Here is a 15246-nt window from a genome sequence, read left to right on the forward strand (position 1 = left end):
CTGCCGCCGTTCTTACGGCTTGTGTACAATCTCAGGATGCTGGATTTGGGGTGGAACCCTCCATGCGTAGCTTCCGAGTCTTAACATCTGTAGTCTTCATTTCCTCCTTTGGCCAGGTAATTATTCCTGCAGGGTATCTGATTACTGGTAAGGCATAGCTGTTATATATATATATATATATATATATATATATATGTGTGTGTGTGTGTGTATGTGAAAACTGTATTTGTGAAAACTGTATTTGTCAGTTCTCGGGAATTCTTGCAATGTTTTCAAAAACTGTTAAAATGTGTTTTTAAACTTTAAAGACAAATAATTTGGCAGCTTTCCATTTGAGTCAATGTTTAGCACAGTACCTGTGAGTTAGCTAGGGCAGAATCCATGTTCCAGATTTGCCTCTTTAAAGGTAAAATGTTACTTTTTAAAGAGTATAAGGCCATGTAATCTGGCCATGCCCACAATATGACTATAGTTCTGGGTGGAAGAAGCATGCACACCACAGCAATAGATGTGGCTTGAATGCTTCCTTAACAAGCCACATGTGATAGCATGCTATTTTGCATGTTCCATGAAAACTAATGTGACTTTGCCTTTGCAGCATAACCTACTTTACTTTGCTTAGATGTTCCCATACTTCCACATTTGACTTGTTTTGTGTTTGCTTAATGCTCTCCAAATACTTAGGCATTTCCCCATTTTATCCTCACTAGACTGAAGCATACAAAGTGTGGATCAAATGCCCTCTCTTTAAAATTGGTTATAGTCAGTCATATAAAAAAAGTCTTTCTTCAGTGACTTCTGATATCCTGAAGAAAAAAATGTATATGACTGTTTTAGAGTAAAACAGAGATTTGTTGTAACAATCCACACAATTATACAGTGAAACAAAATAGGTTTGCAGCTCTATAATAACAGGTCTGTAGGTACAAAGTGTAGCAGATGGATTAAAAAAAATATGCACATTTCATACACAGTTGTATTCATTCCTCCTTTTAGTTTGGCATGTTTATGTATTCTCTTATGTGTGCATGTGGGGGGGCTGTGGTAGCTTGGTGGTCAGTGCTGTGGTCTTGTAATCCTGATCATGCAGGTTTGAGCCCAAGTTGCGGCAGGAAGGGCATCTGGTGTAAAACAATTGCCAAATCTTTCGTTCATGTTTGCTCACTGTGGTGACCCCTGAAGAAGGGAGCAGCTGAAAGAACATTAAGAACAAATATGTGTGCATATGGATGGAGGGAGCTGCACAAATACCTTTTAAATTGATGTGTTAAATGTAATGGTACTTGTCTTGCTTTGAGTGTCTGGTTCATGGGTTGTGTGTGACTGAAGTAGATTGAGATCTCCATGGCCTGAAATGCAAACATGGTTCAGCTCAGCTGCTGTCCTGGTACATCTTATACTCGGAAATTAAATACAGCTGCTGTTCTGGTATTACTGGGAAGTGTTATAGAGAACATCCTATATCTTTAAATGATGATGCTCTGGACATTTCTCCTGTTCTGTGAACCTTCTGTACACTGATTCTGAGGAATCTACCACTCAAGTATAACAGTCCCAATAAAAGTAGGCTAAACATGGTTTAATATTATTGGTGATATTACCCTTGTATTTACAAATGCTTGCATTTTTTTATTGTGCAGAAAAGTTAATTCTTTTATTTCCCAGGCTTGAATCAAGATTCTTGCTTCAGTGGTTTCTTTTTTTACTTTCCATTTTACAGATGAAAAATAGAACCTAATAAATACTGTAAACTCTTTTGGCACTACCTGTTTTCAAAGCAACCCCACAGAAAAGCTATTTAGACATTTTGTCTAATCACCTTGTCAGTTTTTTGTTTTCTATACCTGTCATTGACAGTAGTGTTTTACACTTTACAGATACAAGACAAATAGGCATGTTTTGCAATACTTCACTGAAAAAAGCTCTTGGCTTATTCTTGAATTGCACAAAAGAGCTAGTTTTCCCAGTTATTCTAGTGTTGAACAGTTTATAGTGGTCTTCTTTCCTGTGGGCTCTAGCACAGGTGCTGGTTTTGTCAATTGTTTACAGAAGTTTAGACCTACATGATAATTTGCAAAGAGAGGGACTGGGACTTAGAACTTGGTCCACAGCAACAGGAGGCAAAACAAGTATCAGAGGATGCAAAAAGGGAAGAAAGCCACTCTGAAATGGGTAAATTAGATCCAGAGAGGGAAATGGCAGGGGGTAAAGTTCTGGTTTTACTGCCCAGGCTGCAGGTGCAAAAGCAGCCTTTTGATTGACCCCAGAACCACACACACACATGCATGCACACACACACACACACACACACTCTTGATCATTCACGAACTCATTCAAGCACCCACACACACAAGAAAACAACAAGGCACATACACAAACTCAAACAAGCACATGTATACATGCAAGACCAGGCACTAATGTGACAAACATAAACTGTGTTTATAAGTTGAGTTTATACTGTCTTCCTGTACCTCTGTTTGGTCAGGCAGAAAACTCATGAGGAATTTTGTTAATTGGATTATGCCAATATGTAATTGGGCCTGTGTACAAGAGACAGAACAGTTAAGCTATTCATATAAATGTCTCTTTCAACAGCGCTTTTTAGTTCTGCCTAATTATTGATTTTGTTATTCCCTAAGCCAGTCATGCAGATGCAGGAAGATAAACATTTGGTTTGGAAATAAAGCAAAAGCAGTATGGGTTTATAGATTCTTACTTGTAGCTGTTGAGTAAAACATTAAAAGCGAGGAATGAAAAATGCGATTGGCCATGTGGTTAAGAGAATTTATTGGTGTTTATTTTCACATTTTATGGTTGAAACTCCCAGGTCTGTAATATTTTAAGGTCTTTTTTTCACCCTGTTTGGGAGATACTGGTAACATTACAAGATCTCCTTTTAGCTCTTTAAATCTAGTTAATCAAGATAGCTTTTTTTTCCTCTTTATTTTATTCATTCACCTCTTCATAATAAAACATAGCACTCTTTCATGTTTGGGTTTAAATACTTTTTGCTTAGTTTTTTTGAAATTATAAAACAATTCTTTACACCTCTTCACCCCCCCCCCAAAAAAAAAAAAAAAAAAAAATTAGGTCTCACTTTTTTTTAAATTGCATTACATTTACAGTTAGTGATAATCTAAAGTGAATACTTGCCTTTTTTATTTTTTGCCAGACTAGGCCCGTATTTGTTTTGGCGAAATGCCTAATTCTTTTTGTAATTTCAATAATGCAAGACTTTTACTACACACTTTCGGCATGTTTTGAATAAACACAAAAAAATACATTTTGATGTCTAATAATGGTTGTAGTTAACACCGGTTACCAAAAGAGGGAGGAACACAGGGTGACCTATAAGAGTGGAGGCAGGACTACACAGGTAGACTACATTCTGTGTAGAAGAGGTAACCTGAGGGAGATGGTGAACCGTAAGGTTGTGGCAGAGGGGAGAGTGGCAGACAACATCAGATGGTGGTGTGTAGGATGAGTGCTCTGGTGAAGAAGAGGAAAAGAGTAAAGGCAAAGAAGAGGACCAAATGGTGGACGTTGAGGAAGGAAGAATGTTTTGAGGAGTTCAGAAAGGAGCTGTTAAAGGCTCTGGGTGGTAAGAAAAAGCTCTCAATGTCTGGGCTACTACAGTCGCAGTGATTAGAGAGACAGGTAAGAAGGTACTTGGTGTGTCATCTGGACAGAGAAAAGATGATAAGGAAACCTGGTGGTGGAATAGTGAAGTGCAGGAAGTTATCCAGAGGAACAGGTTAACCAGGAAGAAATGGGACAGTGAGAGGACTGAAGAGAGTAGACTGGAATATAGGGAAATGCAATGTAGGACAAAGAGGAAGGCAGCAAAGGCAAAACAGGAGGTGTATGGTGAGTTGTACAAGAGACAAAGACAGTAAGGAGGGAGAGAAGGCAAGACAGAGAGATCAGGTTGGAAAGGATGTGCAGCAGGTTAGGCTTGTTAAAGATAGAAACTGTCATGTTCTAACAAGAGAGAAGAGTGTTATAAGAAGATGGAAGGAGAACTTTGAGGAGCTAATGAATGAAGAGAATGAAAGGGAAAGAAGAGTAGATGTCATGTGGACTAAGAAGTGGAAAAGCATTAGTAAAGGTGAAGTTTGGAGAGTTTTGAAGAGGATGAAGAAGGGGAAGGCAGTTGGACCTGATGACATACCAGTGGAGGTATGGAAATATCTAGGAGAGATGGTAGTGAGATTTTTGACTTGATTATTCAATAGGATTTTTGAATCTAGACTTGGACAAGAGGTCACTATTTGTGAGCAGCAGTATGGTTTTATGCCAAGAAAAAGGATACTGATGGAAAAGTACAGAGAGGCACTGGTCATACAGGGACCTAACAGCCTGTATCAAAGGGCCTGATATGCCATATTCCTGGATTACCCCCCACAGGGCTCCCCGAGGGACACGATCAAATGCCTTTTCCAAGTCCACAAAACATATAGACTGGTTGGGCGAACTCCCATGCACCCTCCAGTACCCTGCTGAGGGTGTACAGCTGGACCAGTGTTCCATGACCAGGAAGGAAACCACACTGCTCTTCCTGTATCCAAGATTCGACTATCCGGCAGACCCTCCTCTCCAGAACCCCCGAATAGACCTTACGAGGGAGGCTTAGGAGTGTGATCCCTCTATAGTTGGAACACACTCTCCGGTCCCCTTTTTTAAATGAGGGGACCACACCCCGGTCTGCCAATCCAAGGGTACTGCCCCCGATGTCCATGCAATATTGCAGAGTTGTCAATCAAGACAGCCCCACAGCCTTAAGGAACTCTGGGCGAATCTCATCCACCCCTGGTTCCTATCCACCGCGGAGCTTTTTAACCACCTCAATGACCTCAGCACCAGAGATTAGAGAGCCCGATCCAAGATCCCCAGGCTCTGCTTCCTCACTGGAAGGTGTGCTGGTGGGATTGAGGAGATCTTTGACCTTTGTTCAAGTCTTTGGCATGCAACTCGGCCAGTAATATGCATTCTTTTAAGGAATGCTACTTTTTATTGTCTGTTTCCACATTTTTACAATGTTTTTTTTTGTTTTCAGGTTATGTGCAGAGCCTGATCAGACGTGTGGTGAACAATGTAAACATTGTGGTGAACAACCTGATCCTCAAGTATGTTGAAGATGATATTGTTCTTTCGGTCAACATTACCTCAGCAGAGTGCTACACAGTGGATGATTTATGGGAGAGGGCCTTTATGGACATTACTGGTGAGTAATTTCTAGTTACTTTCCTTGGTAATGGAATTAACTACAAAATACAGTAGGGCAAAAAAGTATTTAGTCAGCCACTGATTGTGCATGTTTTCCTACTTAGAAAGATAAGAGGTCTGTAATTTTCATCATAGTTGCACTTCAGCTATAAGAGACAAAAAGAGGAAAAGAAATCTAGGAAATCACATTGTACGATTTTTTTTAAGAATTTATTTGTAAATTATGGTGGAAAATAAGTATTTGGTCAATAACAAACAAACAAGATTTCTGGCTCTCACAGACCGGTAACTTCTTCTTTTAGTTCTTCTTTCACTCATTACCTGTATTAATGGCACCTCTTTGACCTCATTATCTGTATGAAAGACACCTGTCCACATCCTCAAACAGTCAGACTCCAAACTCAACCATGGCCTAGACCAGGGGTGGGCATTCCTGGTCCTCGAGGGCCGCTGTCCTGCATGTGTTACTTGTTTCCCTGCTCCAACACACCTGATTCAGTGCTTAAATCACTTCTTCATGTTCTGCAGAAGCCTGTTAATCACCTATTGATTCAAATCAGGTGTGTTGGAGCAGAGAAACAAGTAAAACATGCAGGACGGCGGCCCTCGAGGACCAGGAATGCCCACCCCTGGCCTAGACCGAAGAGCTGTCGAAGGACACCAAGACGAAAATTGTAGACCTGCACCAGGCTGGGAAGAGTGAAATCTACAGTAGGCAAGCAGGTTGGTGGGAATAAATCAACTGTGGGAGCAATTGTAAGAAAATGGAAGACATTCAAGACCATTGATAATCTCGCTCAATCTGGGGCCCCACGCAAGATCTCATCCCGTGGGGTCAAAATGATCGTGAGAACGGTGAGCAAAAATCCCAGAACTACACGGAGGGACCTGATGAATGACCTGCAGAGAGCTGGAACCAAAGTAACAAAGGCTACCATCAGTAACACACTACGTCGAGAGGAACTCAAATCCTGCAGTGCCAAACATGTCCCCCTGCTTAAGCCAGTACATGTCCAGGCCCATCTGAAGTCTGCCAGAGAGCATATGGATGATCCAGAGGAGGATTGGGGAAAATATCATGTGGTCAGATGAAACCAAAATAAAACTTTTTGGTAAAAACTCAACTCTTTGTCTTTGGAGAAAAAATAATGTGGAGTTGCATCCCAAGAACACCATAGCTACTGTGAAGCATGGTGGTGGAAACATCATGCTTTGGGGATGTTTTTGTGCAAAGGGAACAGGACGACTGATCTGTGTTAAGGGAAGAATGAAAGGGGCTATGTATGTATTGTGAGATTTTAAGCCGAAACCTCCATCAGTGAGAGCATTGAAGATGGAACATGGCTGAGTCTTCAAGCATGCCGATGATCCCAAACACACCGCTCGGACAACGAAGGAGTGGCTCCATAAAAAGCATTTCAAGGTGGCAAGTGGCGTAGCCAGTCTCCAGACCTAAACCCCATAGAAAATTTGTGGAGGCAGTTGAAAGTCCGTGTTGCCCAGCAACAGCCCCAAAACATCACTGCTCTAGAGGAAATCTGCATGGAGGAATGGGCCAAAATAGCAGCTACAGTGTGTGCAAACCTGGTGAAGACTTACAGGAAATGTTTGACCTCTGTCATTGCCAACAATGGTTATGATACAAAATATTGAGTTGAACTTTTATTATTGACCAAATACTTATTTTCCACCATAATTTACAAATAAATTCTTTAAAAATCGTACAATGGGATTTCCTGGATTTTTTTCCCCTCATTTTGTCTCTCATAGTTGAAGTGTACCTATTATAAAATTGACTGTCTGGTAGATCTGACTATTGTCAGGTCCATACAGGTTTTCCAGAAAGCCAGTGAAATGAAAACTTTCAGTAAATTAACCTTGAGTCTAGGGAAACTCTGAATTTTCCTTTTTAGAAAGCGAGGGAAGTAGAACTCTGAGTGTGTCACCACAGTAACAGATATTGTGAACTAAACTTGCTCACTGTCAGATTTTCTCTAAGAAAACTTGAGTTTCAATTGTTCCTCTCCCACCTAAAGCAAGCTGTTCATGAGTTGTTCCTTTTTAATCAGCCTGGCTGATGTCAAAGCACAGAACTTGACATTGGTAGAAGAATTCTGATCTGTACTGGGTGTGCTCAAAATTCTTTGTTTGTACAATCTTACTTTTCATCAAATTCACTTATTTATCGCAGTAACACTCTCCAAATACACATATCCAATATAACCACAACAAATTTACAATCTTTCCAGACTCTTAAGATTAGATATGATGATGTATTGTCTGTTTCAGGTCTTCTTTGATGGTCTTTGTATGTTATTTTTTTATTCCACTCCAAATTTGGAAATTAAAAATATAACAGGTGTTACAATATCAGGTAGAGGTTTAGGAGCACCTATCTATTTATTGGGAATGAATGTTTTTTTTTTAATTCTAATATTTACCCTCACTTTAAAAGTAAAACAAACAACAAAAAAACCACTAATTCACAAATAGATACTGTCATGTTTTTAAAGTAAAATATTTAACATTAACTTTATTTCTCTTCGTAGCTCCAGAACTCGTTCTGCGAAAAGTTATAAACTTTTCAGATTGCACTGTGTGCTTGGACAAGCGAAATGCCAGTGGGAAGATTGAGTTTTACCAGGATCCCCTTTTGTACAAATGCTCTTTCAGAACACGCCTGCATTTTACTTACGACAACATCAGTTCAAAGATCCCATCTGTCATCAAGGTAACTCCAAATTGTAGTTCAAAGGATAAAGATCAAGAGATTAATTTTTTTACTTTTTTTTTTTATTTCTTTAACATCTGTTTTGTTTTGTTGTTTCACATAAAAGCTGTGCTATTCAGTGCAGTCTGAAGAAATTAAATTTTCCTATCATTTGGTTCATTTGGATCTAATTTGTATTTAAGAAAAAATATTTGTGTTGTACGATTGCCTTTCAAAGAACCAATCAAAATATTTAGACAAAACTGACAAATAATTAATTTTCTTAACCAACAAACTTTTGAGCTTTTTATTCTATAAATTATTTTATTATAAATATTCTGTAAAACTTGTTATGTAAGAACATGCTAAACAACTTACTGTATCTCAGTGTTGGTGTGGGAAGCCTGAGAAAATGGATAGATTAGGTCAGTTTAAACTCCTATACATTTTTATAACTTTGGTAAAAAATGTATAATTGTATAAATGTAAATAGCACATTTGCTAATGTTTTTAGTTAATAGATAAAAAACATTTAAAACAGATATACACATAATTAATGATTACAGTAGAGAGGCATGCATAGAGATGATCATTAAGATCTAAATTTAGTCAATATTAAAATTAGTTATATACTTATTCGCCATGTTGTACAACAATACTTTCCATAGTTTTTTTTCATTTGGAACATTGGTTGTGTTTTATAGCGGGTTGGCTTTTCAGTTTACATCCTCAAGCAAGATATATTTTCTTTCAGAAAGTTGTACTTTTCTAGCCTTTATTGATTTATTTATAGATTTCTTACTAAACCATTTAATCCATGTTCAGCAAATCAAACTTCAAGATAAGTCTAATTATTTTTTCTTTATATCTTTTAAGATTCACACTATGGTGGAGAGCCTGAAGTTGTCCATTACTGACCAGCAGCTACCCATGTTTATCCGGATTTTAGAGCTGATTATTGCCCTCTATTATGGGGAAATGGGAGGACACAAACAGAATGAGAGTGAAGAAGGAATTGGTCATGTCAGAGAGAGCGGAGCAAGTTCACCAGGTGAGTTGAGGCGTGAGGGGAAAATCTTTCCTCTTGTATCTTCAAAAGTTCTTGTGCAATGATGTAAGTGTTGTAAGTATGTTAACTATTCTACCCACAACAAGGTTTCCACTTTTAGAAAAATGTAAAACAAATATTGGAACTTGCATTTGTAAATTACTGTGGTTGATCAGCGCTAAGGTTCTCATATGACATGTTCATCTTATGACTCTTGACATTGTGCTTTTCCTGTTTGAACATCGTTTTTTCCTTATGCTGCTTCTGTTCTTACAAAACATTCACCATTTCTTTAGCCAAGATATCTGCTTCACTTGCTTTTTCAACAAAATGAAGATTATATAAACTTAACACAATTTACTTTGTCCAGTCTGATAAGGGTAGATGCAGGAGAATAACACGGGCACAAATCTGTCTCTAATTAAATTCAAAATTATTTTTGATCTTTTCCAAAATCCAAAATTACACACAAAAAAATTAGGAAAAAAAAAGTTGGGCCCTCTTTATGTTGTGCTTAGTTGCACCTAATAACACGTTAGTGGGTATTTGGGTTTTGTTTTTGTTGCCTCACAAGTTCTTTAATTCTTGTTAAAGGCTTTTTTGCCTAATCTTTATGGAGAAGTTTCTGGGTATTTGAGATTTTTAGGCTTGTATAGAAATAAGGGTATGCTTTATTTAAAACTTTTGCACATATTATGTACTCTGTCTGCCGCTAAAGGTTAATTTTTATATATATATATAGACACACACACACACACACACACACACACACAGTATAAGCCTTAAAATCCTAAACATTTAGAAAACTTCTGTGGGGAGAAGAAACAAGCCCCAAACAAGAATACATAACATAGATAACATAACACATACAAGTGAATACCAAGTGCTCAATTCTCATCAAAGTCTATCTTGTTTCTTCAAAATGTGCTCATTCTTAATGTTGTCAAGTAGAACAAGATCAAGACAGAGGTCTTTCTGAGCTAAATCACTTTCCTTGTTAAAGGAAGCAAATTCTGGTAGCGTTGGAGTGGTGGGCAGAGAACAGCTAGGAGCAAAACACAGTTCAGTTTTACTTTCTCTGACTTGCTCTCTCTGCCTCTTGGTCTGGAACTTTCGCTGCGAGTTGGCGCAGCTTCCATTTTGGTGTCCAATGCCAGGTGTAAGAGTCTGTGTCATGCTACTGCTATGCAGAACCTCTGAGAATGAATTAGTATCCCATCACAAAAATATACAAGGGGGGACTAGATCTTGGAATCGGAGCGCCCCCACTTCTTATTGTGCTTGAAGTAATTGACAGAGTGAAGAAGCTGAAGGGGGGCTCGGTGCAGTCAGGCATGTGTGCTGTAATTGGTTGCTGGGCATGTGTGTTGGGATGTGCTCGTTCATGGACAGGTGGTTTTCTGTGTATGCAATTTGAGTTTAAGAAGTAAATCTAAGCCTTTCTGAAAATAATTACTGCTTTTTTTACTCATGATAAAATTTAATTGCTTTAGTTAGGACAGACATTCTTTAATATTTAATATATTTAAGGAATTGTTGTTTTTTTACAGTAATTTTACTGTTTGGGCTGCTGTAGTTCAGGAAGAAGAACAGTACTCTGCCAATCTATAGGTTGGCAGGTTGATCTGGGCTTTTACCCACCGCATGTCAAAGTGTCCACAGGCAAGACACCGAACTCAAAGTTGTCCCTGATCTGCATGTGGGAGTGGGAAAGGGTGAAAATTACTTGTATTGTGAAAGTGTCTGTACAGTTTAAAAAAAGTACTATATGAATAGTCTATTTAACATTTAGTTATTGATTTTGTTTTGTGAAAACAAAAAATATATATTTCTTTTGTGCATGAAACTTTATCATAATCATTTAAATTCAAAATAGAATGATAGTGGTGCATTTTTGCTCCACTGCCATTTGTTGTTTCACATCTGTGATGTGGGACTGGTTGAATGATTGGTTCTGTCATGCTTTACTGCTCTTTACATGTCAAGCTCTGAATTATAAAATGGTAATTTTTAAGTGACCTATTATGCTTCCTTGAACAAGTCAGGATATGTCTGTGGGTTATACAAAACATGTTCATTACATTTAATACACAAAATTATTCTAAGATATTGAGATTTCCGAAACCCAACTGGTAGGGACAGTGGCAATATAAGTCACATTTACAAATAAATTAAATTAACATAAATGATAAAGTAAACAAGGCACTAACACACGTCTCACTTCCAGGCCAATGAATAACAACAGAGAACTGAAAAACAGACAGATGCTGTACTGTACTATGCTTTTTTGTGCCACAGGCTGCATGTTGGATCACTACATGTAACAACAAATCAAAACATGTCTAACTAATTTAATAGCATAATTTTACTGTTAAACAAGGATAATATTTTCACTAAGTACAACACACGCTTACCATATTTGGTCTTGTAAAGCCACCCGCTGAATTTCAGGTCAACTAACCATCTTTGGTTAAACCCGCTTGTCTGATGTTTATTGCTGCGGCTCCGACCTGCTAACTCCAGGTAGCTGAAGGCGGCTCGGCCTCAGGGCTCATTAGAGTCACGCGGGGCTCCGTGAACAGCGTGCGGACCTGACTGCGGTGGGAGCATTTATACTTGGCGCTTACGTCGGTGCAGTTTTCTCCTAAAAAGACAGGGGGCAGTACGCTACGTAACCATATAGAACTAATAGAACTAATATTTCTTCCCTCTGTGGTCTATAAACACTCCTTTTTATCGTCTGCAGCAGTAATCTCCTTCCGTGAGTTTTGAGCCGTTTGATTATCTTTGTGATCTCTCATAGAGGGATCATATAAATGCTGATACAGGGGAACCAGCTCCTCTGGAGCACAGAAATTGTCCATTTTGAATGGAGCGTGGCAGGCGCGGTCCACACCAAGTTACAAAAGCTGCACAATGCGACACTGCGCGGGCCCGCACAGGGGCGGGGACAGCGCAATTGTGTCAATGTTGGCGCGCGCACCCTTGCGTGATGGGGTAGATAAAGGTAGCGGTTTTGGGGGTGCAGGTGGAAAATACGTGTATCAAAAAATTACGTATTTATAATAAACCAGTGGGGCTTAGCCTGGCAGCCTGGTCACCAAATCCCGCCGACCTGCCAGGCTTATAATACACTGGGGGAAACCCTGCATGTTCTATACTGCAGCCAACAACAGAACATTTTCCTTTTCCAGCAGACAATGTTCAGCGGTAAAAATGGCAGAACTAACATGACGGTCTTCTTTTAATGAAGTAGGTGGAGCTCCACTTGGGTTGCTAGGTTAGGGGCTGGGCTTAGCTTGGGGTTGCTAGATAATGGCGATTGTGACGCAATAATCCCGAGGTTTTTGAAATACGCCGTTTTGCAGACACCAGAAAATATTTACTTATTGTCAAAAAATGGCTGTGTTTTTAAATTTTTTATTTTATTTTTGCATTTAGACTGTTTCTAGAATCAGTAGATACCCAAATGGAAGTACAAAATCATGCAAAAACTGAATTTTGCATAATAGGTCCCCTTTAAAGTATTTGTTACACTGAAACATGCGTGGTTTCACAAAGTAAATAATTATGATACAAGAACCACACCTTTTGAAGTATGGCATTGGGTTCTTATCTTTCTGAATGGCATGCATTTGAGCTTTGAAACAAATAATTTGATTATTATTGGTAACAAGACTAAATCAACATTGTTTTTGAGGAAGTGCATGAAACCAAATAAACCAAATAAATAATTTTGCTTCAGAAGGAGAGCTACTCTATTTTGTCTTCAGAGTCTTTGAATAGTTTCCCATGACTAATGAATTATCCAGAGACTAAAGCCTCCTACCAGATTACAAAATACACAAATCTTTGGTGTTATATTTACAACTAATATGAGATTTGCATTTTAGCCTAATTTGACTTGAACACATCACATTGTAGTTTGAAACTTGACGATTTGATTTTGGATTGAAAAATATAATGGTAAGCTCAGATATTCTCTGTAAAAGCAGGCAATTAAATATCTTAAATGTTTTTATGTGAGAAGTAAGACAATTTAATGAACAGTGTTTCAGAAAACCTTCAGGCTGTAAAGGACTCTTAAAATAAGGTTTTAGGTGGGTGGGTTTAAGCTACCGCAGTTACTTGACAGGGTCTTCTAATATTAGAATAAAATGTACAAAAATAACAATAAATATAGAGCTCTATGGTCATGGATGAAATACATTTGCCTTTTTATATTTTTTTTACACACTCTTTCCATTAACACCAATCTGTATGGTTTGTAATTTTTCACTATTTATATAGGTTTTTGGGATGCACCCTACATAATATAATAAATACACCAAAATGAATCAATATCACTTGTGAATAGGTGATGAATAAATACATGAGCCAGTTAGTGAGGTAGCAAGTCTACTTCTCTCTAAATGTGCAGGGACATCTACTGGTTTGTGAAGGCACTGCTCTCCCCACAGTGTCAGTTAGCCACTCGCTTATTCTCACTCACCTTTTAGTCTCTTAGACATGTCCCGTTGCTTCAGTTTTCCCATTGATACCATCCATGACTCTGGCACATTGTATCAAAAGGTGCTTTTACGGTCTACTCATGGATTTGTATTAAAAACTAATTTAATTGATGTTATACTTGCTGTATTAGTTGTCTAGAAAAGAACCTGTCAGACTGCATTCATAGCAAAGCTGTGAACAGGAAGCACTGTGTTTTATGCCTGTGAGCCCACAACACCCTCTGGGATATTCTGCTGGCTTTTTTTTTTTTTTAACCTAACACTTCAAAGTCTCCTTAAGTTAATTTGTTTTGATCATTTGAGAAGTAATTATACTTCTGTTTTAGTTAACTTCTAATTCAGATGTGGCCTATGTCAGGATGTGATGTGAAGTGAACCTGCTTGACTGGTTAAGCTGACACCTGAAGCCTTCGCAAAGGAAAAACAAAAAGAGAACATGCAGAAATGAGAGGCGGAATCAGTTGAATTAGGCTAGAAGGAGAGAATAAGAGCTAACATGGGATTTTCAGCTGCCAATTCATAAAGTGAAAGATTTAATTAAAATCTGTCATTATTTTCACTGCCTTAGCCTCTGGGATTCCTAAACTATGACTTCATAGACAATATTGTTTCTCGCAAAGGACATGAGGCAGTAAGGAATGGGATTACACATTCTTTTGTATTGACATCAATTTCCTCTATTCCGACATGTATGGAAACAGACCTGATAATACCAGTTTACCGGTCAGGGTATGAACCTGAGGCGTTTGTGGTGTTTTGGAGATCTGTAAGCCTTCAAAATAAAGTAAAATAAAATTTAAAAACAAGTGAATAATAATACAATGAATTTCCCAGGGAGGTGGTGGGGGATTTGCTCATCCTCATACCACATACACAACATTTCACTGAATTAAACTCCAGTAAGTTCTTTCTGATTTTTGTTTGTCTAAAATATTGGCCTATTGTCTGATTTTCAAATTCAGTTTTTCAAATCTACTCATTTTGGTCACTATTTAGACCTTTTTGCTTTTTGTTGCTCAAGACAAATCCAACACTACCTCTGAGCTGTTTTTCTTCAGCTCCATAGCTCATTTATTCTAGCCTTAGACTGCAGTCTGAGCCAAACTTGCATTGTACCCATATGTAAGCCATGTCTTGATTTTTCTGTTTTTTTCCTTTTTTTTAATTTTTATATCAGACCCAAGCCATTTTCATATGTGGTATTAAATCTTATGTGTGTCTAATGTTTTTGAAAGCATCCTCAATCTGAATGGTCTTGTTGTATTTCATTCAACTTTTTCCACCATTGTAGCTGGAATGTGTGGAATGATCAAAATATTGATGTTATTGATATCAACATCTTTAGTAAATTGTGTATATACTAGTGTAATAGGATCAAAACTTGAGTTTGTTTCTCTAATCTACTTTTAGTACATCACTCCTGACCCAGAACTGCAGTTCGGCTGCAGAGTAGATGGGGTAACTGCAAAATCAAATGTAAACACTAGACAAAACAAGCATGGCAAAATAATTTAGTTGGCTTTGATTGCACAACAACTTCTGAACTGATACACACACAAACACTGACATGTGTAGCATCCATATTTACTTCTGTAAACACAGCTTGCTTCATTTGACGTCACATCTTTTTCTGCTCATGCGAGTCGCTTCAGAGCCGTATAATGTTCACACTACAGTCTGAAGGCAGTCGTATTAAAATCATTTTGCCAACAACCTTGCAAAAAAAATCTAAACTGAGCACTAAGACCGTA

The 15246-nt window shown here is 38.1% G+C and overlaps 1 protein-coding gene across 4 annotated transcripts in view; it reads left to right on the forward strand.

Annotated features, from left to right (window-relative positions):
* Nucleotides 1–15246, forward strand: part of LOC108234194 (vacuolar protein sorting-associated protein 13B) — a 339365-nt gene that overhangs the window by 25367 nt on the left and 298752 nt on the right. For all 4 annotated transcript variants that reach the window (XM_017413202.3, XM_025005255.2, XM_025005252.2 and 1 more), the window contains exons 5-7: nt 5057–5224; nt 7776–7957; nt 8813–8987. In XM_017413202.3, the coding sequence (XP_017268691.1) occupies nt 5057–5224; nt 7776–7957; nt 8813–8987 (525 nt within the window). The remainder of the gene's footprint in view (nt 1–5056; nt 5225–7775; nt 7958–8812; nt 8988–15246) is intronic.

The sequence above is a fragment of the Kryptolebias marmoratus genome, linkage group LG16, assembly GCF_001649575.2.
Source record: "Kryptolebias marmoratus isolate JLee-2015 linkage group LG16, ASM164957v2, whole genome shotgun sequence".
Lineage (NCBI taxonomy): Eukaryota > Metazoa > Chordata > Actinopteri > Cyprinodontiformes > Rivulidae > Kryptolebias > Kryptolebias marmoratus.